The sequence below is a fragment of the Centruroides vittatus genome, unplaced genomic scaffold, assembly GCF_030686945.1.
Source record: "Centruroides vittatus isolate TY-2023 unplaced genomic scaffold, ASM3068694v2 contig_1457, whole genome shotgun sequence".
NCBI lineage: Eukaryota > Metazoa > Arthropoda > Arachnida > Scorpiones > Buthidae > Centruroides > Centruroides vittatus.
Window position 1 is genome coordinate 265084 of NW_027120906.1, and position 24997 is coordinate 290080.

Sequence of the window (24997 nt, forward strand, 5' to 3'; positions counted from 1 at the left end):
AGTTTGTATTGTGTTCATTCTTGACCAGTGCTGCAGTTTCTAGGGTAACTACCCTTTTCAATAGTAATTTCAACCTCTCAGAGTAATGTTTCGGGTAGTCTTATATTTAGGGTAAATCCAGGGTAAAACTATTTCGTGTTCTGATGCTATTACTCATCGCTCCACAAGTTTCGCTGGAAAAAGTTTTAGCCTAAAACCATTCTGTTTTTCCCTATAACTGGAGGGTTTCTCTTTCCTTAACCTTCATGCTATTGAGTCATTGGCACTCTCCATATTAATATCTCTGATAAAGCCTAAAAATTTTAAGAGATTTGTGTTATTTGTGAAAATAAAACCTCAGGAGCTCACAAGTGTTCAGAGTGTCACGAATATGTTCACGTTATCTGCGGAGAAAGCAACGAGAATGAGGGATTTAGTGCAGTGTTACTTGCAAGCTCTGTTTACAGTAGTTAATCCATCAGGTCTCTATCAGTTAGGAAACGAGAAAGGTCTTCTTGGTAAACTTTACGCTCGTAATGAATTTACAATTTCTGAGAATTACTTTATTAACATTCAGGACGTACCCTCAACTTCATTTCGGTCTTTGAGCCTAACGTATATAAATAATGAATTATGCATTTAATTTTTTAAAATAATTTGTATTTTTAAATTAAAATATTGTATTCATATTAAACAAGGTTAACTGCGTTACAAACTAATGTTACATACATTCGACAAATATGTTAATAATTTTTTTCTTATAAAATTATCATTATTGTAGTACAATACAATATATCGGAGAGAGGCACTTTCGGACACATTTTTAAGTTATATGCGAGAGGTATAGTATTTAGTAGACATATTTAGTATTTTATAATTATATAGGTCTAATTATTAGGCCTATGCCATTATAATAAATATTTCTTTTAATTTTAAATGTAAATTTACATGAAATTTGAAAAAAAGTTTGTGTAAATGAAATATCAGTTTCTTCCACCTGTGAATGGTACTTTTTGACATTACCATTCGCATGTTAAACAGCTCAATACTTTACTTGCATGATAATTGTTTAAAATAACGCGCGAGATTCATTTAGAAATATTATTTTAGAAATAAAAAATTATTATTAATTAATCGAAATTTCCCAAAAAGTGTTAAGCTCTTTAAATGTTATATGTATACCTTTATAGATAGATATGTTACGTATATATCTTGTTTAGGTTACGTTACATCCTGTTTAGATATCAGAATATTGAATACCGTTTACTGGAGAGGTAATAATCCAATATAAATAAAAATCATTTGTCATATTTATATGGTAAATTGGACTTTTTTCATAATGAACAAATAAAAGAATTATTACCATTTTTTACTTTCAGATTTTAAAATTATTTATCATAATTAAAAACCTTTGTTTTAGTCTTTCATTGACATCAACATAATAGTTGATTACACATCGTTACAGATAATAACAGAATAATATATTTTCGAATTAAAATAATTACAAAATTTGTTATAATGTGCTATATAGAGGTTCTATATTTCGAAATAAATGCAGATTATGATGAATTATGACGTAATTAGTAATGGCCGGTTTGAGGGTGAGCTAGACCAACTTATAGTAGGGGAAGGCCTACCTGTAGCAAATTGTGGAATACAAATTATATCCTGTTTAGTTAACGATAATATTGCATATGACTTATAAAAAATTAATAATAATAAATATGATTACAAGATAACTCACCGTGTTATATTATATTTAGAATAATGGAAAGAATGGTATCGAATGTCCGAATTCAAATTACAGTAGAGCGTCGATAAGTGGAACGTCGGTAAGTGGAATGGCCGGAAAGTGGAACGATTTTCAGTCGGACTGTGTCCTGCTGAATCGAATGTTTTTGATACTAAATTTACTTCTAAAGTATAATTTTCATGTTTTTTATATTCTTTAATATATTTATTTTGTTTGTACAAAATGCAGAAATAATTTTTAACGATACGATAGCCTCGATGATTATTATAAAAATTTTCGTTAGGCTTAAAATCGACGAAAATTCAACGCGAAGCGACACGCAACGGAGAAAAATTCAACAGGAAACGATACGCAACGGAGAAAAATTTGAACATCGGACAGGTTAATGTATTTTTTCGTACAAAGTCGGAAACTGGAACAAATCATTAACTGGAAGGACCCCAGTCCCCAATTGGTTCCACTTATCGACGCTCTACTGTATTAAAAACTGAAAATGTCTTAAATTTAATTAAGAGATTTTTATTTTATACCGTGGAGATAAGGTAAATGATTTTCTTTTTTTCTTTAAATCTTATCAAACTTCACGAGATGATGCCATTTGCGTATTTCCTCCATTTACTTCCTCCCTTTACATCTATATATCCTGTTTTAGCATGCATTTTATTCCTCGTTGCACCTTCTTTTCCGCAGGAAAATGACATCTTTCAAAGAATTTTTAGAATTATTCAGAACATCGAAAGGTTTAGTTAAATGTTTCTGATTTTAGTAATAATCTGCTTGTGAGAATGGCGAATCTTTTCATTTTGGCAATATTTATTATCTGTTTTCAAGTTTCTGTTTCACGTAAGTATTATATAAAATATAATTATAAAATCGAATAGAACAGCAAATAATTATTTTTTCTTTTATTTTCTCTTTTTCTATAATAACAATTTTGCTTTTTATGTTATCGATGCAATTGTGAAATGCATTTAATTGCGACTAGAAATTGAATTTGAATGACGTTGTTTTAACGAAATTATTCAATTATTTATTTAATTATAGTCATTTGAATAAGTAACGTATTAGTATAATTTGAACGACTTTAACAGTTGAAAATAATTTAATTTTTCTGAGAATTAAATGAAGATTAAGTGATGATCATAAGCGCGATTTCCGACGAAGCATTCGGTTCCGACGAAAAGAAACTTTCAATATTAAGAGAAGGAACTTATTTATATAAATAATGGAATATTTTACATCTATATTTTTGTTCTAAATCAATATTTTGTTTTAAAAAAATTCGATCCAATTTTAATAGTCTCCGGATATTAAACAAAAGAAATTCGTCTCTATAAATGTATTACGTGATTTCTATGTATGTTAAACATAATTTTAAAAGTATTTCAAGCCGAAAATCTTCTTAAATTCTATAAATTTAATATATTTCCTTGTTAATTTTTAAGCATTTCTCTCATCTAATATATATAATTATAAGCCCGTCTCACGTCGATGAATCATCACAACCGTAGCTAAACAAATCTTTCGAGATGACCTCACTTTTAATCTCTAAATACAGGCAAAATCCCTTAACGTTTCCAGGAAAAACTCCAGGAAAAAAATAACGTATGGAAAATAAAGGAATTATTCCAAGAATTTTCTAAAATTATAATTAAAACATTAAATATTAAAACTTACACTAATTATTTATTTACGCGTGTACTTTAATACAGGCATAAATAAATACCTTGTGTAATTTTTAATATTTAATGTTTTAAGGGAAAAGGTAATAAATTAAATGCAGCTTTAAGTTTTAAAACATTATTATTATTATTATTATTATTATTAAACAAAAACCGTAAGAGTTATTTTTCAGAAAAATAACGTGGGAGACTTTTTCCTTCAAAATGTCTTTTGGTACACGACTGGATAACCGCATTTTCTGTTCTTCGGCTCATTTTCGTTGAACGTTCGACATTACCTTTTGCCGAATAGATCCACGGACACGAAACATTTCATAACGTTCTTTTAATGCGAATTTGTTCTTTGCTATTTTAATTTCATCATCTCTAATGTTATTGCTTTGAGCTTCTCGCGCTCGTTCTACATCCAGATTTATAAATTCTTCGTCGGCAAGGTCATTATCGTGCAACTGGAGCAATCCTTGAACGTCTCTCTTATATATTTTAGTCAGTCTAATACGAGTTCGTAATTTATTCTCTGTCACCGTTAATATCGGAGTCGAATTCTCGGAAATAATTCGTGCATTCAGAAATAAGTTTTTGACAAACAGCTCTTACATTATGGTTATTGTAACTTTACCCTTCATCAAAGTTTTCGAGAGTGGTTTTAAATGCCGAACCTTCCCAAAATTTCTATTAAAGATTCCTCTCCTTTTGTTTCTTTAATTGCTGGCTAAAAATCTTACATAGGTAATACGCTTTAAATGTTAAAATGATGTTAAGGTTTTGCATGTGTTAAGTGAAAAAATAATAACAACAAATTGGATCGAATGACAAAATGTATTGTACTGCAAAAATAAAATAAAAAACCTAGAATCCAACGCATTTTCATCTTAGAAAGACCGAGCAATAATCGGGATTTTAGTATTAAATCAGTAACTGCAATAACCGAATTTCCGTATAAGCTATACGTATATATTTTCAAAAGGGACTGATTTTAGTACTCTCCGAGAGTTTCGGGATTAGATCTATACATTTTTTCTCAATTTCTTCTAGATTCGAGTTGCAAATCTGAATTATTTTCCTCGGGTTCGAGTGGGGGGTGGCTCGCCAATGCTCCCGATCTGGGGTCCCCGTTGCGGAATGTGGGGGCCGTAATTATCGTTATATAAATAGTGGATACGTTTATTTACGAAAATGAGTCTGTGCTTCAGCCAGATAACGGAAAGCTATTCGACAACAGATTGTTTTTTATTCTGATGTTTATCTATCCGAAATCAATTCAGTAAAATCGCTGTGAATTAAGCATAATTCTAAAATTATACAATAAATTTATTGGCTTTAATAAATGAATGACTCACGCATTAATAGACGTGAAATGTTTAAATAGAAACAGACATATACGAAAAACGAAACAACGCATTCGAAGGAGACGTGGAGTATATTACCAGAAAAATTTGAAATCAATAAATACTTTCGGCCCTATGAAAAGTAAAGTTCAACAAACATATTTACCGTCTCGAATTAAAACTATAGTAAAATTTAAACGGAAAAATTCGGCTAAAATCAGTATTCGTCAGGCGTTAATTCATAAATCTGGATCGTGATTTAATTCGGCGCTTTCGGTAACTTAATTCCCGAGTTACGGATTAAGGCATAAACAATTTGAATTCTTTATAAAGTACATTCGATTTCTGTGATGAGTTTAAGCTCTTACAATTGAATAATGCAATCGTTTATGATTAATATAGACGATTACATCATTACAGGATTTCCAGTTTTAAATAAATTCTTCGTTTTCTTTTCCGCTCGATCTTTATTTGCTTTTGTTTTTAACATTTTGTAACAAAACGATGTTTAAATTTCCACCTATATTTGTTGCTGCATTTATTTTTATTTTCTAATAAATTTTTATATTTTGCTACCGATTATAACAATACTTTCTTTCTCCAAGTTAGTATAGATTATGTTATTATCCGAGCTGACTTGCAGCTCTCCGCCAGATTTCTGACTGGCTGCGTGAATGTTTTCTCACGAAATTGTAGGCTTTAACCCTGTTGAGTATCAACATATTCCGTATCTTCTTCCAGTACACTAGGTACTAAAAAGATATAAGCCAGTGATAAGCAAAGTAGTAATGTAGTCTACAGTTTAATCTTATCTTTTTACTGGTCAAATTTAGTTTCTTTTGTGTGTCTGCCTTATGCCATTTTTCAGAAAACAGGAAAATAAAATTGCATTTTTGAGAGTTAGCAGCTGAAAATGTTAGATAATAAACTACGTGTTGCTTAAACTAGTGCTTTAATATGAATACGAGACATAAATAGAGTTCAACCTTAATCAGTAAATCGATTAAAACTTCTCAACAAGCGATTTTAACGTCGTAGTATTTGGTGCCAGAAAATTATGAACATAGCTAACATATGAATTTGCCATACAAAATATTCCTACAAAATGTTTGAAATGGTTTGTAATATTGTGAATATTTGTATAGAGAAGTTTTAATAGAATAATATATCTTATTGTTTATTACTAGAGATTGAATCTAAGAGCGATTGCTACATTTTTCTGCTCACAGATAGCGATTTCCCGATGACATTTCTACCGAACACGATTCCTCGTGAATAAATACTATTGCTATACTTAATAATATAAATAATAGTAATACTTTATTTGTCTTGAATGAAGTGTCCATACAAAGGAACCATTATATTTTGAATTGGTTATATATATATATATATATAAAATTATTTATGTAATTAATTAAATGTTCTGATTAGATAACCCGATTTTCATGTGTATTTTTGAAACACTTGAAACAATTAAAATAAACACATTTTTATTCTATAATAAAAAATTAGTAGGCTTATTAACTAAACAACTATTATTAGAAATAAGTAAAATAAATGATTGTTTTTTATTTACTTGCAAAATTATTTTATTCTGCAATATTTTCAAATAAATTCTTTGTTCATAAGATAATTAAAATTTTAATAAACAATCAATATATTAAAATATTATACCCACGGTAGCCAAATTGCTGCTCTTCTAAATCCTTACTGCGATCCGTGTATACATACAGTACTTATTCAATTTCTTTTCATAAACTTGGCACACGCTACTTACATATATTTAATATTTTTGTAAGTGTTTTTGCTATTTCACACGGAGTATAAGCATATCTGGCAACTCTCTCTTCTTTTATAATCTTAAACAATCGACAGAAATCTAAGGCTCTGTTCGTAAAAAATGAACGAGTTAAACAAAAGTTAATTAGTATTTTTAACTTTCTACTCAGGAACCAAAACGTTGATTTACGAAGGAGGCTTTTATTTATTAAAATCAATTTAATTCAATTCACAAATCTCCTGAAAGAAGTTATAATGCAAGACACATTTTTCCCACGCAATATGTAATTAGAAGAAAAAGTTCCTCATAATTGCTCGTATATTTAGCCCCTTTAAATTATACGATACAGTTACAATCTAAAACTTTAGTTACACTTTAACTATAATATATATAGCCTACTCGTAATGTGTATCACTCTCGCTAAAACTTAGGTGTTTACATATTGGCCGTAAGATGTCCATAGATTTATGGAATAAATAAATAATAATTTTAAAGTTGAGATGGTGAGTAAAAGAAAATACTAAAAACATCGAACCAATAAGATAAATAAGTTTATCTTATTGGTTCAATACTAAATATTCCTTATTTCAACCTTATGATAATGAATATTTACTATAGAGCCATAACGTTTGAACTAGAGAACATAAACAGTAATATTTACTATAGAAGTGAAAGTATTTGTAATGTCGCCGACCGGTGGAGATAAGAAACTTCGAAACCCACTCCTCGGCACCAATATAAGGTTGCCGTCTTTTAGGTGGGGATTAGTTAATCCTTCGTCAAGATGAACCTATGGGAAGTTTGCATGTGGGTGTGGCAGAAGTGACAATTGATGACAAGTGTTTTACAAAAGGAAAACCGTTTATTTGGTAACATTTATGTTACATCGACAATTGACCGTTCCGCTTCTTTATAGTTCTTCCGCGTGAAGAGAACTTCGAACTTGGTCATAGCCCGAGAGCGGACGATGCAGATGATCGGTGAGATGGTGCTGCGGTGTTCTAGGTGATCAGCGGTAGCACAACACAATATACAGAGCACGTCTTTTGACTTAATCCAGACGAGACTTTTCCCCCTTGAAATTCTGATTTTTATAGTTTTTCTCTCACTATTCCTATTTCCGATTGGCCCTTCATCCCCTTCCCGCTCTTCGATTGGTCTCTCCTTTGTTTTCAGGCGAAAACCGGGACCGACTCGGGTCACGGGAAAGGTCCGATTCGGGGTGTCCATCCGGCGCTCTTTTGTCTATTGTGCTCGGAGATTGTTGGTAAAACCACAAGACTCGAGCTCATAATTTAGTCCATTATTTGCGATTTCTGTCGTCTAGGAACTTTAACCATCATACGCGATGTTTTTCTATTCATCAGATCTTTCCCCTTTTCCGAAATTGTTTTCCTAGATTGATTGTTTATGAGCGCTTGTGTCAGTTCTGCCTTTCGGTTTGACATTGTCAGATCGTTGGAACGAGTCGGAGTCGTCCGGGACTCGTTGTTTACATTTTGTGTCCCGTTGTTTAGATCAAGAGTTTTTTCCTCTCTCTCTCTCTTATATATAATCTATTGTTGTAATTTAAACACAAGAATACTGCAATTTACGCGATTTCGGACCTCGTCTGGGACTTCACAATTTCAACTACATATGGGACTCCGCGTATTTCTGATAGATGATATAGCGTGAGATGAGAACTAAACCATCTTATTTACTTGTTAGAGACAATTTTACAACAAAACAATTTGCAGTTTGAAGTTTCTTCATCCTTTTTCAGAAAGAAATAAATTTCAGACCAAAAACTGTGTCTAGGCTCCTACTGCTCATTAAATGACGACGCTATGTTAGCGGACAGATGGTCATTTAAAAAACGGAACAAAGTAAAAAAAAAAAAAATGTAAATTCTCGCCTCAGGATCATGACAAGGTTTCACCATCCGTATAATACAGGGATGGTGTAACCTTCTCATGTATTTATATAATTAATTAAAATATATTTTGTTATCTGAATATCGTCCTGGATATAAAACATTTTGAGTTTACCCTTTGAACTTTTTATGAGAGAAAATTAAAAAATAAATTAATTGCCTTAATATATAATTTCATAAATTTTATTATTAAACTTAATAAAATTAATCTGCGTCATTATAATAAATAGCACGCAATTTATATAATAAGATTTGCAAATTATTATTATTTTTTTTATAGAAATAGATGTTGGAAATATTGACTGTACGAAAAACCTTCATTCATTCCAGAATTGGTGCAAAAATATGGGTTGCAGGTAGGAATATTTTAGATTATATTAAAGTTTCATATTATTATTTCAAATTTATAATGATTATAAAAATTATAATTATTTTTCAAATAGAATAATAAAATTATATTTATAACATAATGATAATAAATATTAGCCTATATTTTTAATGATAAACCTATTATTCACAGAAGTACAAATACTGTAATTGAAAATAAATTAAAACTGGAAAAACATATACACGTATACCTCGACTTAAAACTCCTTGGAAATTACGGCTTCGTCTCCTGAAATGTTCATAGTAGCCATATTGGCAAACGCAAGGTGCATAAGAATGAAACAAAACAAAATCAACTATGCTGTCAGACGTATAACTGTAGCAATGTTTTGGCGCCATTGGCAATATATTCGTTTTTTAGTCTACAGTACATAAATGTTTGTGAGGCACGAGAGGCGACAAACGTCCTTCCTGTCCCGTGCCTTTGGCACTTGCCACGTTGCCAATGCATCGCTAAGGATTTGACTGTACGCATAATCACATATTTTCTACAATACACTTCATCTGTTTAATAAATGACTTTATTAAACGTAATATACATTTCGATTTGTCATTAGTGCTGTTGTATTCTATTCTCTCTGTTCATATAGAGCAGCGGTTCTTAACCTTTTTAGTGATCAGCACTCCTTGAACCTGAAAATAAGCTCTTGCACTCCCTTAAAAAATTTGTGTATATTTGTTGTGCGAGGGTTTTACCCAATTCTCGAACCGTATTAGAGTGAATCCGTGCTTAGAAATGCCGTGTTTTATGGGGGTTACCTGTAAATATTAGTGAGATTGAGGCCAAAGTTTTTAACGCGAAAATGTGTATGTCGGACGTTCGGCGCCGCTTTCTTGTAAGCCTAGAAGTTTGACAATGGCGTTTGGCGTCAGCATAATAAAGAAGCGATCTAGTGTATATAACTAAATAATAATGTAAATAAATAAATATATATATTAACATTTTATTATAAAATACCTTATATTTTTAGAGGACGTTGCACAAGCTCCTGTATAGACGTTAAAGAGCAAATCTGGGGAACGGAAACATATACTTATGTAATTTAGTAGTTTTCTTTACCTTGCATTATTTACTATGTTGTTATTTATTTTTTATTTGTTTTAAGGATTCTCCAATCTGCAGATCGGCACTTCACGATTTACGCATTTCGTCTTGGAATAATTCACTTCGCACTGTCGAATTTCGGTATTTAAATGATGTAAAAGTATATGTTGGATCTCTAAAACAGAATATTGAAACAAAAGAGTAAGTTTTCATTTATTTTCTAAACTCATCTGTTAAGAAATAATTGCATGTAAAATACACAAAAATGTTGCTTGCTCCTGTATTACAAAGTAAGAAATAGATTTACTGTAATTTTTTGCACAATAACAATAACTTTTCATAAACATGAAATCTGCTTTGAATAATATTACTTACAGAATCACTCATTAGTAGGCTATACTACGGTAGGCCTATAGTTTAATTTTCAAATATTACTGCATTAATTGTAAGTCTGGTTTTTCTGATTTTTTTTTTTATGTGAATTCATTTCAGTATTCAGAATAATTTTTTTCACGACTGCATAGGGCTTTTTTTAAAACCTTTTCCCACCCTTTGGGCACCAAAAGGGCCTGTTTTAGCAATCCTATTATGGGTTCGTGCAGGCCCACAACTGGACGGTCGGTGGTGAGAGAGATGGCTCCGTATATCAGGGACCCTAAAAAATTCGACAGCAATATGATGAAGAAAAATGATTATTTAGTTACAACACCTCGTTTGTGTTTAGTCAGACATTTTACACCAGCGGCACTGATACATAATATACAACAATGTCGACAACGTTGTTCAAATTGTCGAATAGTTATCGAATTTTACGAAAATACAAAACATCCAGTAGTCCAGCATTTTCAATAATTCGGCGCCAATTTTGTTTTATAGGTTCCGGATTAACAAACCTGTACTGTAAATTTAAAGATTCTTAATCCAGCGACTTGTAAAACGATTACATGTTTAAAGCAATTTCTGATCCTTTATTAATAGAAATGTTAGCAGATCTACTGCTAATTGTTTCAATACTTCATAGCTCAAAACAATCAACAAATTCAAATCTGTTGATAATTATCTCAAGTTAACCAAAATCTTGCTAAATTTTTTTTTTCATTTTTTGATTCTTTCTGTCTTCTGAACACTAAGAATGTCTTTATACCAATTATTGCTTCGGCTAAGCCCATGATAGAAAGGCGAGTGATGAAGGACGGAGCCATCCATATCTGGGATTTAGATGAAAAATTACCGTGGTTCTTTGCCACTAAATTCGATTTTGGATCCCCAAAACGGTACTCTGACAACTAATTTAGAAGTTGGCTTATTCTGATGTACCTCGAATATGAATCCCGTGATAGTAATCTCATTCTTTTCTACATTTTATTTCTCATTTATTTGTAATAAGTACTTTCAAGGTTTAAATATTTCGATAAATATTTAAAAAATTAAATGTTTCGATTAGAATAACATTAATAAATCATATTTATTCTAGTTATGGAGGTCTTGCTTATCCTTCAGATGGTTGCTATAGTTTTAAAAGTTCAAGGATAACAGGTAAATGAATATTTTAATTAAAAATTATACGTAATTATAAGTATTTCATTTAATTAAAAATAAACTGATGTGTAAATTATTCAATATCTTTTTTAATTATTACAAATATATACAGAATATACAAAATTTTGTACGACTTTCAAACTTGCTCCTTGTAACAGTGAATATGAAAAACACGTGATCGACAGTTTTAAGGCGACTTGTGCTCTATTGCCAGGCAGGGATTGGCCAATTTTTTTGGTATTTGACAATATTCTCCGTATTAGTGGAAGCTGTAGACTGACAGCTATCGCTGAAGTAAACTGTCTTGTTTTGTAATATCAGAATTTGCTTGTTTCTTTAAAAATAAGGCAACGATACTCTGCTCTATCAGTTAAGTTTGTCATCACTTTGATTGATATTCCATTTTTACGATAGAAATGAATCTTGTTTTTTTACCCTTACTTAGTTCCTTTCTTGGAAACATTTTATCTTAACTTATAAGCAAAAACTTTTCCTAATAATTTAGTTGATTTTACTTAATTAAGACTAATTCTATCTCACTGCTGCAGATGTCTTACAAAATACGCAACAGACTGTACATATTAACGCTAACAAATAATGATGGCGACGATAACAAAAATGATGTTTACTTGGGTAAAAAGCTGTATTTACCACACCGAGTGATTGACTTATCAGAATGAAATGCTGGAGTAGAAGCAGAATTCCTACAGGAAAATAAAGTGGTGCATTAGAAATGGGACATCGAACTTATAATCAGAAAATACGAAATCTCAAAAATCAATATTTTAGGTTCTGCGATACATAAAAGTTTGACTCTCGATGTCTCAAAATATGGTATTTTTGTGATGTAGGTGGAATTAATCGACTTTTATATATCGTATATTTATCGAGAAAATATTTAAAATAATATTTAGATAACTCGTTTTAATAAGAACAGATACAATTTTTGTTATTTCCACTCTGTATTTGAATAAAGTCCTCTTCAGAGCATCGAACCTGAAATTTCTTTGTTCTATATTTAAAATCTATTTATTCAAGTACATTTACTTTTAGGTTTTTGTTAACTAATTTTTGTCTGTTCCTTGCATAATTTGATGTTTTTGGCATAATAAGTAACTATTAACATATTACATCGAGATAAGCTGAGATGTTAATAGGAATAAATGAAAAGTGTTTCAAACGCATTACAAGTTATATAAAATGATTCTGCACTACTTTGCACAAATATTTTTTGCAAGGTAAGATCTGAGAACCATGTTTTAATGTAATTTAAACAGGATTAATTAAAACCACTTTAATGATGCATACTGCAGACATTTTATAATAAGTGTTAAATATTAAAGCAGATTATATAGTGAATTTTTGATTTCATTTAAAAATAAGATATTTAAATCTCTGTTACTAACCCGATACTGTATTTTTCAATTTCATTAAAACTATTACTTCAGAAAATGCAACACGGTATATGCAGCAAATAGCATTATTTGTATCAAAATATGAATTTATAAAAGCAATAATAATTGTAAAACATACACTAAATTTCAGTTAAAGTTTTCTTGTTGAATATATTAGAACAATCTTATATGACTGTTGTTCCTGATAAAAGAAAACATCAACTAGAAGAGAAAAATAATTTTCTGTAGTCTTCTAAGCAAGTAATCAATTATTATTATATTACAAATCTCACACAGCAGAAATCTTTACAATAATTAATAAATAATATAAATGGTTTTGAAAAATAATTCAATCCGCTTCGCTCTAGAAACACCGTACACACCAAAAGAGCCCCAACATGGCGACTGCCGCGATGCATCACGGTATCGTGTCTTGACTTTATGTTTATACACCTTGTTAGCACACAGACGCCGTTTAGACCCCTAGCGGAGAAAATTTAAGTTATTTTTGATACTCTTTATAGTTTGCCGTATCGAAATAAGAGTTTCTACAAAATTTTATCGACATGTCTGTAAAAGTTTTGTCTGTGTAGTTATCTAAAGTGTCATACTTTATAGACACCTTGTAGACCTATATAATAAAATATCGCTTCGAGTTATTTAAAGTCGACTTAGACACGAGTCGCGGAATGATATACTTTAAGCTTATGTATGAGTCGTGGACTTTATATATAATTTTACTTTGCCGGTTGTTATATATAGATATATATCACAACAAAAAGTATTGGAATCCTGTCAAAGTTGACCCTCCGGGTTTTTTCGAATCTCGACGTTATAAGACCCCTTGAACTCAGAAATGTCAGAAAAATAAACGGGAAGAAATTCAGTGGATATGTATGTATTTGTATTCAATATGTCTGTATGTTAGAATCCATTTCGTTTAATACCTCAGGATGGGATAAATATTTAGAAACGAACATTGTCATGATAAGTAGCATTGATGCTATTAAATTTTGGTAGTTAAAGGTCGAGGGGATAAAGAGATGGAAAGCAGTCACTCAAGTGGGGTCAGACTTAATGAAGATTTTACTCATTATTAGCCTTTACAATTTTTTTTTTATTTATAAAACTTATCACCCTCAAAATCAAGTTTTTTGTTTTTGCTATTTTATAATAATTAATAGTATAAAAATTTTTGTAACAAAATATAGCAGATGGCGCCACACACAAGTTTATTTATTATGATTAATAATACAAAAGTTATTTTTTAATAAAATCTTATAACAACCGGTATAGCCACGCAACTCCTTGCTGGAATCTTTTTATGAAGATTAATCATTTAAAAAATTTTAATAAAAAATAATCTATATAGAGGTTTTAACAGATCAGCTTCGTTCAAATTAAAATTATATGTTAAATTATAATAAGGTCTGGTAAATTTTAATATATTGGCGGTCAGATGGCCAAGTGGCTAAGGTGGCAGGTTACCGCTGTGAGAAACTTGGCATTAAAGACAAACAAGTCGAAATTCCTTTTTTCAGGGAAGGCCTGTTCATTTATGTCGAGGCCCTTCCCTCTCATCCTGGCTTCTCAATTGTGAGCTTCGTAGTGAGTGATTAGTAAACGAAATTACCGATACATTACATAGTAGATGAAAATGAAGTCATTACTTAGGCTTTTTTTCTTTCTATAAGCCTGTAAAATTTGGCCGAACATTTTATAAATGTTGAAAACGAAATATTCTGAAACAGTCTTTAAATACAAAATATTTAGAGGGTGTTCAAAAAGTATAAAAATACATCTTTTTTTTTTATTTTGTTTTTTAGAAGAAATATTAGACATTGTTTCACTTCATCATAACTATTTCGTGAATAATGGTGGCACACATACATTGGAATGCCGAATATCTTCAAACGATTCTGGGAGAAAAATATATTTCAGTAAATTCCGAGACAGCAAAGAATTTGAAGAACCTGCAAGACGCAGAGGTAATAAAATAATGATTTAATTTCAAATATACGTTTTTATTTCAGGGATTATAATGTTTATTATAACATATTTAATGTTTTTCATTGTGTGAACAATTACAGAAATTAAAATTTATTTTTTTCTAGATGCGATAATAAATGTTAAATTATTTTATAAAAAACTGAAATCATCTCTTCACTGAACTGGTATATTTAAGGCGAAACATTTTCAAAAAGTGTTCAACACATCTTTTAAAATGTATTGAACATCTCTCTTCTCAAGGTTCTCATTTCCGCAATTTTAGCAGATAAAAGAAAACTCATTTCTACACCATGTGTTTGTAGATAATAACTGCTGTTGACCACCAGCTGTAGTGCTTTACAGTCCTCTCGAATCTTATGTTTTCCATTTTGCATCTAAGACGTGCGGATGATATCTTTTAGCGTGAGATGATTCAAAACATCAACTACAACATTTCGTAGAATCTTTAGGTCATTTTCAGCTATAAAATTTTCGATCGAAAAGAAGACGATTATTCCATCTCGTTTTTAGGTCCTTATATTAAAATATTCTCAATTTGTTTGATGTTTATCATAAATTTTGCAAAGCCTTTAATCATTTTACGCAATTCCTGCGTTTTATAAAGGATTATTTATAAATAACTAGCCAAAACAAAACAACGCAATGAGTGCATTTCAATCTCTTGTAAGATGGCAAGCATACTGTTCACTTTTCAATTTCCGTCATGTTGCATTGCAATGCAAATTACATTCGAAGCGCTGCGCTGGTTGACTTGTCATTTATTGACTATCCCTTATAAATAAATGCAGTCAAATCTGCTCTATTTCTCAGATCCTATTTACTCCTTCACTGTTAGTGAAAAGAAGGAAATAATTGTATAAATTGCAGAGAAAATAATCGTGGTTCGTGCTTACGATTAAAGTTAACGAAAAAGAGATATTGATCCGAATGGAAAATTTTCTCTCAGAATGATTACTAACATTTCTTTTTGTTAGTATTATTAATATTCGTCCAATCACGTTTCACAATCAATCACGTAGGATAATGTCAGTTGCTGAACTCTTAAATGCAACGTTTCGATCATAGTCTGTGCGGGATCAGTACGATACATATAACGAAAAGTCAGAATTAGTATGAGAAATTACGTTGTCTTTATATTTATGTACAGTAATATGTATTAACGTATTTATACCAAATCACGTCGATACCATTACGTTGACACGAGATCCGGACAAGAATCCAAGACTACAAGACGAACAACACGAAAACATTTGGAATCAGAATAAAAAACTTAAAGAATTGATTCGTTCGGTAGCTCTAACATAAGCAACATGTTGATTTTATGCACATTGTAAACGTCTATCGCTATCATAACTTTCAGTGAAGTGCGGAAATTCAGCTTACGTATATATAGCATATGTCAGTTGCGGTTAGCCACTGCGTACGGTCCTGTATTCAGCATAATTATAAAAAACTTATTTAGATATAAAATTTGATATAAGTTATACTTAAAAAATGAAACTGCTTTTCATAATAATTAACATTGAACAAGGAACAGTTGTTCTACTCTCGTAGTTTATAAATTTTTCTTATAATTTCTGCATCGTGTATACGTTTTTTATCATTTGTACTTTTACATAAATTTTTAATATTTGAAATTAATATAAAAAGATTTTGTCTACATTATAAAACAGTTTTAAAAATTCGCTTTATTGTAATTAACTTTGTATATATATATAAAGTTTATATATAAAAATGATTTATATTTTTAGGATCGTATATATCTTATAGTCATTCCTGGACTGAAACAGGCGGCTTTTGGTGTAAACCTGAACGAAGTATGCTTTCGGGTGTACTTTCGCACGCAATGAGAAAATATCGTGAGTGCTTCGTCGTTATTATAACATGCGAGGTAGTTCGGAGTGCAGTATCCGTTTTAGAATTAAAACAAATCGATAAAGATTTACGAAAACATTTATTTTACAATTACATACCATAAACTACTTTTCCGTGTAATCACCCTAGACATCCATGTGCAAATTTTTGTATTTCAATTTTCAATGTGCAGTATATCACCGCCAGGCCAGTCAGAAATGCATAGTGACTGCTTCCCGCAACTACTCCTCACTCAAAGTGTTTTCCATTGCAAAATATTTTTTAGTTTTGCGAAAAGGTGAAAGGCTGTATGGAATAAGTCCGGGCTGTAGGACACATGGTCTAAATTTTTCATTCAAAAATTTCGAGTTATTTTGTTTTCTCGGCGACATGGGGGTCGCGCATTATAATGTACGGGATTGACACTACAAGGCAATAAGCCTCTCCCGCGATTCTGTATTAAGCTTCAATGTAGCACGACATACATCAGTATTTATCATGTCTTCTTGGGACATGAAGTCAACAATGAGTAAATTTTTTTCTCGTGCATTACGTTGAAAATTAACCTAAGGTATGCAAATTTTTTCATAAATCTTTGTTGGTTACTTTTTGATTCTAAACGGTATTACTTTTTGAACGATCTTCGATATATTTAGTTGTTTGTTTGTTTTCTTGAATTTATTTGTTAAAATAATTGCGTTTGCAGCTCAATATCTGCCAACTTCGTTTACGATAACAAAGAGCATCAATGATAAAACAGAAATAAAAATGAATTCAAACATACGTTCTAGTATTTGGACAAAGAACGAAAAGGAGTTTTCTTCTCACTTGAACATATTTTTTGGTAAAGATAAGGCCAATTTGCGTTTAAAATTTAATTCCTTGCAAATTGGAGACGGAGGAGTTTACAGTCTGCATTATTACGATTTTGAAACTCGGGGAATTACAAGATTAATAGTTCGAGGTAAGTTAAAAAATTTTTAATACAGTATAACTATTTATTTTTTCATTTTGGCATTTTTTTCCGTCCTGCGAGCAACGAAAATGTGTTTTCTTTTTTTTGTTTGGTTTGGTGGAATACGGTAACACAGCACAGGGGGTAATCTACCATGAAGGGGTGCCTCTACGGAGACAAATGCTTTTCTATGAAAAACTGGCCACTATTTACGTTATTGATACGTGAAGAAAACCCAGAAAAATTATGATCTGCTTGTTGGGGAATAGCGCACTCACAACAAACTACAGTGGTTTTTATCCATTCGGTCATTGGTGGATAAGGCCTTTTTTAATCATACTCATAGTAGGTTCAGTCAGACCCATACTGAGGTGACTAAGTGATACCTGCGGACAAACCATAGGGCAGTTTTGGCAAATGCCAGAAGAATCGATGCTACAATGGACCAGTTCTGTTAGAAATTGTATACGTAAAAGTGTTGTTGGTTGAAATTGCCAAGTATTATTTATATTTAAATAAAAATACTTATTTATTCAAATGCAACTAATTATACAAATAATTTTCAGTTCGTTTAATTTTACCACCCCCTTCACCTTTTGAATATTAATATTTGACACTAGTAAAGTAGCCCCGTGGTCTTGATGTTGCCAAGCTCAAAATCATGTTCCAGTTGCCGCTACTAGGTTATGAAAGTTAAGGACCACTAATTGGGAAAGTCCGGATTGTTCGTCCGAATTCGAGCTAGGATCTCCCAGAGAAATAGTCTGATATCTTAACCGCTTCGACCATTCGGCCGTCGACAAAAAGCAGTTACTATATTAGTAAAAATTAGACAAGAGTTTCTTTGTATTAGTATGAAACTTTTAAAAATTACCAGCACCATTTATATCTTTAACTGCAACATCCAGTAATAAGAACAACTAATAACGGCATAATTCGGCATTATAATAGAAACTGTAATAATTTTATCTCAAATAATTTCATACTACAGGTATTGCAAAGTTTTAGTTTATTTTTAAATACAAACCCTGATTCTTTAAGAATATTCGAAACAAAGTGCCAATTTGAAATTTTACCGAACAACCGTTCAAACATTTCAGACGGATTGCAAAAAAGTTACGCTACGTTGCATGTCATAGGAGCCATAAATCCCCAATTTTTCGATTGTGACGTAATAAATCGGGTGTAAGAATTACAGCGATAGGTACTTTATAAACCTGGACCAAACCGGGTGTTGTAAGCTAGTTTTCCATAAATGCAAATTGTACGCTTCTTTCTATCATTTATAAGTCAAATTGGTTCGGTAGCTGTAGTTTGGATCTTTTAGAAATCAAAAAGTTTTCAATTGCATTCGAATACTCTCATAAATAGTTGGAATGACATTGTATTAATTTGGATGAAACCAGAAATGTAAAAGTGCTTTTACTATTAAAAAAAAATGAACTTAACTGCGAAATAAAAATTATCTAATGTAGTTTAAATATAAAAAAGAAGACATACCAAATAAAAAAAACTTGCCACAACGGAAAAAATAACTCTGGTTTATACAGGTTTTACTGTATATCAATTTATTATTTTGTCGTCTTGTTATGAACTTTTCATGAATCATTAAAACCAAATTCGAAACTAATAAATTTCAGTTTGTCAAGATGGAATTTATGGTCCTCTTTGCGAACACCGCTGTCCCAATTGTCTGAATGGAGGAGTGTGTCACGATTTGACTGGCGACTGCATCTGTCCACCAGGATTTAACGGAACTCTTTGCGAGAATGGTAAAAATTCGTTTATTTATTTATGTTTTATAAGATTACAAATTTATATGTATATCATTAGTCTAAATATTACTAGTAGATTCTAAAAAATAAATAAGGCAGTATTTAAGTATACATTATATTGTTATTATTACACTTAACACATTACATTCACAAGGAAGATTATCTCCGCTGTGAGATAAATTATATAAATTATTAAAAATACATATAATGATGAATTACTAAATGAGATATATTAAAGTAACAAGAAGCTAATCAGATTTTATGAATCGAGAGAAATCATATGTTTGATCGCTACACAATTAGAGTGAGTTTGGTGTTTCAACATACTGCTTATTTTGCTAACTTTACCAAGTCTAATTAGAAATTTTCCAATATACTTGTAAAAAATCTATTAATTCATTTATTATTAAGCATTGAAAATATTTTCAAAAAGATTCGTATTTTAATATTTTGTCTGTAAAATATTACACGTAAATTAAACGAAATAATTATATTTTTTTATAGCCTGTGAGCCTGGATTCTTCGGAAAAGATTGTAGCCAACAATGCTTTAATGATCAGAACGACGAAACTAACTGCATGGAAATCCTTTTCTGTTTACCAGATCCATATGGATGTTCTTGCATCAGCGGGTTCAATTCTGTCTTTTGCAATGAATGTAATTCAAATTGCTGTTTAAGGTTAATAAATTATATTGTCTAATGTTTGACAATATTATCTTGCAGCGTGTGCTTCGGGATTTTATGGTGCAGGATGTACTCAGAAATGTTCTCATTGCAAAAATTCAAACCAATGCGAAGCGAAAACTGGCAAGTGTCCAGATGGATGTGAAGAAGGATGGCATGGAACTCCTTGTGTGTTAAGTGAGTAAGACGTATTGAAGTAGGTATATATCCAAAATTTAGTATTATTTTCGTGTGCTTAATAACTTTGTACACAAATGTGAAAGAATGGCATTAATTTTGTTTTACTGTTCTTATTTCCTTTTTAAAATAAGCGTTTTCACATTCTAATTCATTTTAAATCTTTATTAGTGATTCATCACAATGAAAAAATATGTTCAATAAAAAGTAAAAGTTCTGAAGTAACACAAATATAAGATGTGATGATATTTCTTACAAGCAATTTTGATTCAATGAATAGGTGGTCGGCCTTTAAAGGTTCTTTACTTACCTAAATGTTCGCTGTCGTGAATATCAAAATTATAGTGTAGGAAAGCCCACGGTCAGTGTACAGACATTATGCATAATTGCCAGTTTAGAATGGTAAATTTAATAAATAATGCATTCTCGTTTATTAACTCTTGGTTAGAAAGTGACTACACCCAACACTGGACCGAGGGATAGCGATTTCTGCATGTCGTGAAGAGTAGATCTTGCCACTTTTACGAAGCCATGTTTGGTTCTACCTTAAAGGTTGAACCGAAGCGTTATTCCTTCCTATTGATGCTGTAGAACATGTTCGCACCGAAGAAGAGCGACAAGAAATAATTGAAACACTACATCAAAATCAATATCAATTAGAAGGACCAACGAAAATATTTCAGAAAAGTATTGAAAATAAACAGCCATTACTCAACCAATCCTACGTGACTATCCAATGTACAGTCTAGTATGCAAGTAATCAGTCTTTTCACAGTAAAGAACAAAAAGGAAGAAGTTAAGAAGAAGCGAGCAAACACAAAGGCAGGTTTAGAAGCTCAAGCAAAGAAAATTAAGAAAGTATCGGGGTCGAGGTTTGCTGTAACCGACGTAGAAGATACAGTGAAGCTAATAATACTAGATGTGGACAGGTCAAACGGCGATTCGCTGAATATATTGCCAGTAATATTAGCTACCGAAGATGAAAAGTACTAGCATTTGGAAACAAAGAAGGAACGTCTTTCGCAATTATATACCAGAAACCAGTTTATGTTATGTGACAACTTCTTACAGAGTGATATTTGGATCATTCTATAGTCTCTTTGTCAGTGCACAAGAAAAAACATCAATTTCAGGGGGTGAGGTGTATCAAAGATACTCATGTAAAGAAAACTGTAATTCAACCGAATGCAAATACAAGAAAAATGTAAAATTATGTAACTCAAAATGTCACGATAGTGTGCCACGTTTGAATAAGCAGTAAGAATTATTAGATTTCTATGCTTTTCCCAACAACGTTTTTGATTTTTTGTAAACACAATTCTAATATTACGTCGAGAGGTTTTTTAGTTTCTTTATATTTATTAAATCGTTCTAATATTAATAAAACAAAAGTGCATTTTTGATTCATTTTATTAGCATTTCTTTAATTCCCATAAGTTACTTTTTTAAAATAGCAAAAGGGAGGAAATTTTATGATATTTATTAAAGCTACGAACTACATTTTAGAAAATTATATAAAAACTCGCTTTTAAAGTTATGTATTCAGAGATAGCTATCAAATTTACCAAATTCATTTTGGAAGTATAATCGCCTGTAAAAGTGATAAATTTAGTAAAATTTATAAACTAAATTTCACTAAATTTAATAAACTAAATAAGATTGCACTCATTAGTACTATGTGAATATGTGAAGACGAAAATCCTAACGAGTGATCCATCGATCCAAGGCTAACACTTGAATAGGGGCCGGTTTCCCTTGTAAACCCTCCTTGATGGTACTCTTCTGGCATACTTGTGATGCCTAGTCAAATTTCCATACAAATAAAAATCTATTCCGAAATGCTTGTGCCATCTTACAGTGGTTTTCCGACTGCTGCAAATTCTTTTCCTTTGCAGCTTTGGATAAGCTAGTAAATATTAAAGACTAACAGGTTTTACTTCTCGATCGATTTTTAAAGATGTTTAACAGGCAAATATAAAACTAGCACTTACCGTATGTAACACACAGAATAAAATTTATGCGCAGAACATGGACCGTGTAAATTTATGAGCACTAGAACTAGTTTAACTTAAGAGCCTACAAACGAATATATACAGTACTAACAACCTAACCTACACCTCTTACGTTAGTACTATGAAATAAAATAGAGGTATGGCTCATCCGAAAGTGCTCTTTCAAAAAATTAATAATGTCGTGCTTCTCTGCATGAGATTCCTGTATCTCAGGATAGCAACCTCAACCCAAAGTATAGAAGCTTGTATCTCGTAAGGTGGGCTGGGGCGTCCCCCAGTTCATATAACCAAAATTGCTTGTATTGACTCCTTTCACACACCCATTTCCTATTGTCGGCTTATTGTCGCAATCCTGCTTATCAGCTCTATTTTAATGTAACTTTTAAGTATTTGTAAGTGAGTAGTTAATGAGTTAAAGTTTATTTACAATATTGATGTAGAACAGTCTATTTTTTCGGTTTATTTAATATGTTAAATATTAAATATAAATACTTATTGAATTCTTTTCACACTTTATTATCTATTTTGGCATTAATAAATACTTAATCAAGTGTTAATTAACATTTTATGTTTACTTACGTTTTGAATTTTGTTTTCTAATAAAATTAAATGTCGTATTTTCTTCATAAATTTATTATTGAAGGTTATCCTGTATTCAAAAACACTCCAACTGTAAAAGAAGTAACATCAAATAGCATTGAATTGACGTTTCAAGAATGGGAAGAAGATAAAGATAAAGGAACAGGAACTCCGGATTATTACATAGTTCAATACAAAGTATGTATATTATTCATTAAATCAAATTAATAAAAGAAGCTTTCTGAACGCGATTTTCATTTATATTAATTGGAAAGTATATTGCACATTAACTATCAGAGAACAAAGAAACCTTTCTAATTAATGTTAGTATCATAAAATAAAGTAAATAAACTAATTAATATTTCTGTAATTTAAAAATACGTATGCTGATATTTTATATAAAAATTTAATTATTTTTATTTTAATTAAAACGTTTTAACTACGTTTATTCTAGAACTTATAAAACACATAAAAAATTCATATATATTTAATTCAGCTATTCATTATTGCTCATACAAAATATACAGTAATGATAAGATTTTTCATTACAAAGCAGTTTTTATTTATATTGTATTAATAAAGTAATTAAAATAATATATCCTTTTCCTTTATTACTCCTGTAATGATTGCATTACATTCTGAATTAAACTGTAATCTATAATAACATATGTTGCGCTGCGATATCTCATTAATCCAAACCAAATTTTCTTTTTTTTTACAGAAAACGTTTGCAGTATTAAACGTTTATAAACAATCGTTTTATTTTATTACAGGAAAATGGTTTGGAGAATTCTGAGTGGAAGGACAGCGAAACGATAAAGGCAAACAATAGTTCTAATAACATTTATATCGTAAGTGTGATAAATCTTCAGTTTGATCAAACTTACAGCGTAAGAATTATTATTAAAGACATAAGTGGACACGCACAAATGAATGATGCACCTATTCTGAGAACGTCGACAATCTGTGGAAGTAAGTATTTATAATCAAATTCTTAATTATACAAAACTTAATTTTATTAGCAATATTATCAGACATCACCATATGTTTTAAGAAAATAAACATTTATTTCTGTGCTATGTGCAAAATTTTATAGAGCTTGGAACCAATATGGATTCCTAAGTTTTATTTATACTTACTCTCTAGTTCCCTTTCCCTCTCCACGTCTTTCTATCTGAGACAGTTGAAGATTTAGGTAACCTTACACCTCACTCAAAGCTGAAAACATAACTCCTATCCTTTATTTTCTACAAGAAAATTGTTGCAAAAACAACGGATAGCATCAATTTTGAATTACATAATACCACATCAAAATATTCAACAAAGAAACTTATTTAAATATAGCGCTTCATGCATCCCATAATAGAAATTTATACCTGACACAACAGCACAAGCGTTTATAAAGCGTGGATTATTATCATTTAATAGAATATCGATATATTCTATGAACATTTACATATAATTAAAAATATTATATTGACCTTTAGTACAATATCATTGTAGTAGATATATATTAATGATCAATTATATTATTGTATATATATCAACTTGCATTTTTAATTTGTATATTATTGATTTACATTTTAAAATAAATGAAATATAAAACTAATAAATAAGTTTTTTCATATTTAAAAATTAAATAAAAATTTTCAAAATAATTTTTTCTCAGGTAAGATCATTAAAAGAAGAGCCGATTATTCTAATACACTCCGAATTAAACGTGTTCAGACTGTATTATTTGTTTGTTTGCATTAATGTTTAATTGTTTTAATAATATTTTTCATTTCAGTTCCGGAAGAACCACCAAAGGACATTTCGATAGATACGACATCCTCGACAGAAATCGTCGTGAATTGGAAAGTAAGTTTTTAATTTTTATACTTTTATTAAAATCTATTGTTTGTTATATAATTATGTTGTACAATATTGATTAATAGTAGAGGAAAGGGTGGTAAAATGGAACCCATCTACATTTAAAAAACCTGTAGAACTTGTAAAAACTACCCTCTGGTATTGACAATTAAAGCTTCTTTATTAGATTTCCATAATGGTCATAGAAGGGATGGTTTCGCTTGTTTTGTAATGATGGTTGAGGAAGAAGTGCTAAAACTTCTCACCTATATGTTGTCGTTTAACATCTTCACCTGT

At 30.7% G+C, this 24997-nt stretch overlaps 1 protein-coding gene across 1 annotated transcript; it reads left to right on the forward strand.

The window, feature by feature from the left end:
- Positions 1–2354: 2354 nt before the first annotated feature.
- Positions 2355–24997, forward strand: LOC136968391 (uncharacterized). Its single transcript, XM_067262408.1, has 14 exons — positions 2355–2575; positions 8718–8793; positions 9796–9862; positions 9931–10070; positions 11344–11405; positions 14629–14790; positions 16564–16671; positions 17373–17630; positions 19262–19393; positions 19901–20053; positions 20121–20258; positions 22914–23047; positions 23623–23821; positions 24639–24997. The coding sequence occupies exons 1-14, from the start codon at positions 2518–2520 to the stop codon at positions 24719–24721; spliced, it is 1770 nt and encodes a 589-aa protein (XP_067118509.1). The 5' UTR covers positions 2355–2517; the 3' UTR covers positions 24722–24997.